This window comes from Lepidothrix coronata, unplaced genomic scaffold (genome assembly GCF_001604755.1).
Source record: "Lepidothrix coronata isolate B3197 unplaced genomic scaffold, Lepidothrix_coronata-1.0 Scaffold539, whole genome shotgun sequence".
In the NCBI taxonomy this organism is placed as follows: domain Eukaryota; kingdom Metazoa; phylum Chordata; class Aves; order Passeriformes; family Pipridae; genus Lepidothrix; species Lepidothrix coronata.
The window spans coordinates 6,419-10,165 of record NW_016690719.1 but is presented as its reverse complement, the minus strand read 5'-3'; the positions used below and the strand labels follow the sequence as shown (position 1 = coordinate 10,165).

Here is a 3,747-nt window from a genome sequence, read left to right as displayed (position 1 = left end):
ACAGGGACACAGGGACAGGGACACGGGGACAGGGACACAGGGACAGGGACACGGGGACAGGGACACAGGGACAGGGATGTGCCCAGGAGCAGAACAGAGAACAGGGCCGTGGTCAGGATCTTCAGCTGGTACAACCTGGGGGGACAGGGTCAGGGACAGGGACACAGGGACAGGGACACAGGGACAGGGACACAGGGACAGGGACACGGAGACAGGGACAGGGGGACAGGGTTAGGGACAGGGACACAGGGACAGCGACGTGCCCAGGAGCAGAACGGAGAACAGGGCTGTGGTCAGGATCTTTAGCTGGTACGTCACCTGGGGACAGAAAGGGGACAGAGTTAGGGACAGGGACACAGGGACAGGGACACGGGGACAGGGACACAGGGACAGGGATGTGCCCAGAAGGAGAACAGAGAACAGGGCCGTGGTCAGGATCTTCAGCTGGTACAACCTGGGGACACAGAGAGATACAGTTAGGGACGGACACAGGGACAGGGACATGGGGACAGGGACAGTGTCACAGGGACAGGGACACAGGGACAGTGTCACAGGGACAGGGATGTGCCCAGGAGGAGAACAGAGAACAGGGCTGTGGTCAGGATCTTCAGCTGGTTCATCACCTGGGGACACAGAGAGAGAGGGGACAGGGTTAGGGACAGGGACACAGGGACAGGGACACGGGGACAGGGACACGGGGACAGGGACGTGCCCAGGAGGAGAACAGAGAACAGGGCCGTGGTCAGGATCTTCAGCTGGTACAACCTGGGGACACAGAGGGGACAGGGTTGGGGACAGGGACACAGGGACAGGGACACAGGGACAGGGACACAGGGACAGGGACAGGATCTTCAGCTGGTTCGTCACCTGGGGACACAGAGGGGACAGGGTTGGGGACAGGGACAGGAACACAGGGACAGGGATGTCCCAAGGAGGACAATGGAGAACATGGCCATGGTCGGGATCTTCAGCTGGTTCATCATCTGGGGTCAGAAATGGGGACAGGGATAGGGACAGGGACACAGGAACAGTGTCACAGGGACAAAGTCAGGATCTTCAACTGGTTCATCACCTGGGGACAGAAATGGGGACAGGGACACAGGGACAGGGACACAAGGACAGTGACAGTGTCACGGGGACAAGGTCAGGATCTTCAGCTGGTTCATCACCTGGGGACAGAAATGGGGACAGGGTCACCTGGGGGACAGGGACATGATCAGGGACAAGGACACAGGGACAGGGACAAGGTCAGGATCTTCAGCTGGTTTGACACNCCCAGCGAGCCCCAGTGACTCCCAGTGACCCCCAGCGAGCCCCAGTGACTCCCAGTGACTCCCAGTGACCCCCAGTGAGCCCCAGTGACTCCCAGTGATCCCCAGTGACTCCCAGCGGCTCCCAGTGACCCCCAGCGAGCCCCAGTGACTCCCAGTGACTCCCAGTGACTCCCAGTGACCCCCAGTGACTCCCAGTGAGCCCCAGTTACTCCCAGTGACCCCCAGTGAGCCCCAGTGACTCCCAGTGAGCCCGAGTGACTCCCAGTGACTCCCAGCGAGCCCCAGTGACTCCCAGTGATCCCCAGTGACTCCCAGCGAGCCCCAGTTACTCCCAGTGACCCCCAGCGAGCCCCAGTGACCCCCAGCGAGCCCCAGTGACCCCCACTGACCCCCAGTGACCCCCACTGACCGCAGTGAGCCCCAGCGAGCCCCCACCACCTAATGAACCCCACCGGGTCCTTCACCAGCCTTAACGAGCCTTAATGAGCCCCCATCACCCAAGGAGCCCCACCAGGTCCTTCACCAGCCCTAAAGAGCCTTAACGAGCCCTTACCACCTAACGAGCCCCCCATCATCTAACCAGCCCCACCAAGTCCTTCACCAGCCCTAACGAGCCCCCACCACCTAACCAGCCCCACCAGGTCCTTCACCAGCCCTAAGGAGCCCTAAGGAGCCCCCACGACCTAACGAGCCCCACCAGGTCCTTCACCAGCCCTAATGAGCCTTAACGAGCCCCCATGACCTAACGAGCCCCAGCAGGTCCTTCACCAGCCCTAACGAGCCCACCAGGTCCTTCACCAGCCCTAACGAGCCCTAACGAGCCCCCACGACCTAACGAGCCCCAGCAGGTCCTTCACCAGCCCTAAGGAGCCCTAAGGAGCCCCCACCACCCGAGGAAGCCCCAGCAGGCCCCCCCAGGCCCCCGTCCCGTCCCCCCCGTCCCGTCCCTAGGCCGCCACTGACTTGTCCCCGGCGTGTCCCCCTCTGTCGTGGCCGCGGGGCCGCCCGTAGAGGCAGACGGCCACCAGCACCATGGCGGTGCCGGCCAGGAAGGGCCCGCGGGGGCGGAAGCCGAAGAGCTGGGCCGAGGCGGCCGTGGAGGCCACGATGGACAGGGCGGTGGCGAAGCCCTTGAGGATGTTGTCGGCGTAGCGGACCACCACGGCCACCAGCAGCCCCCCGGCCGCCTGGTTCACCACCACGGCCCACACGGCGCCGTTGTAGCCGTAGAAGAAGCCCAGGGCGGCCACGGAGGAGCCCTCGGCGGCCAGCATGGCCCCCAGCCCCACGGCCGTGCCCACGGCGCCCAGCTGCACGTTGCGCACCCAGATGGAGCCGCCCGAGCGCTTGAGCAGCCGCTCGAAGTAGACGCCGGCGAAGCCCGAGGACAGGCAGGAGGCGGCCACGGCCGCCAGCCCCACGGCGTAGCTCTGGGGGGGCCCCTCGGGGGGCACCGAGGGCGCCAGGGCCGCCCCCCCCGCGCCCCCCGCGCCGCGAGCGCCCTCGGCCTGGACCAGAGCCACCCCCGCGAAGAGCAGGGCCAGGGACAGCCACTGCAGGCGGGACAGGGATGTGCCCAGGAGGAGAACGGAGAACAGGGCCGTGGTCAGGATCTTCAGCTGGTACGTCACCTGGGGACACAGAGAGAGAGAAACACAGTTAGGGACGGACACAGGGACACAGGGACACGGGGACAGGGACACAGGGACAGCGACGTGCCCAGGAGGAGAACGGAGAACAGGGCCGTGGTCAGGATCTTCAGCTGGTACATCACCTGGGGACAGAGAAGGGACAGGGTTAGGGACAGGGACACAGGGACAGGGACACAGGGACAGGGACACGGGGACAGGGACACAGGGACGCGGGGACAGGGACGTGCCCAGGAGCAGAACAGAGAACAGGGCCGTGGTCAGGATCTTCAGCTGGTACGTCACCTGGGGACACAGAGGGGACAGGGACACGGGGACAGGGACAGGGACAGACGGACAGGGATGTGCCCAGAAGGAGAACAGAGAACAGGGCCGTGGTCAGGATCTTCAGCTGGTACGTCACCTGGGGACAGAGAGAGAGAAGGGACAGGGTTAGGGACACGGGGACAGGGACACAGGGACAGCCACTGCAGGCAGGACAGCGACGTGCCCAGGAGCAGAACAGAGAACAGGGCCGTGGTCAGGATCTTCAGCTGGTACGTCACCTGGGGACACAGAGGGGACAGGGTTAGGGACAGGGACACGGGGACAGGGACAGGGACACGGGGACAAGGACATGGGGACAGGGACACAGGGACAGGGACGTGCCCAGGAGGAGAACAGAAAACAGGGCCATGGTCAGGATCTTCAGCTGGTACAACCTGGGGACACAGAGGGGACAGGGTTAGGGACAGGGACACGGGGACAGGGACACATGGACAGGGACACATGGACAGGGACACAGGGACACAGGGACACAGGGACAGCCACTGCAAACGGGACAG

General features: G+C 64.4%; 1 protein-coding gene across 1 annotated transcript in view; it reads right to left on the bottom strand.

The window, feature by feature from the left end:
- The window catches only part of LOC108510209 (UDP-galactose translocator-like), a gene marked incomplete at its 5' end in the record, with an annotated part of 11,575 nt that extends 8,107 nt beyond the window's left edge, over positions 1–3,468 (bottom strand). Inside the window, 4 exons of the mRNA XM_017839887.1 lie at positions 2,238–2,905; positions 2,962–3,048; positions 3,258–3,326; positions 3,427–3,468. Of these exons, the coding sequence (XP_017695376.1) occupies positions 2,238–2,905; positions 2,962–3,048; positions 3,258–3,326; positions 3,427–3,468 (866 nt within the window). The remainder of the gene's footprint in view (positions 1–2,237; positions 2,906–2,961; positions 3,049–3,257; positions 3,327–3,426) is intronic.
- Between the last annotated feature and the right edge of the window lie 279 nt (positions 3,469–3,747).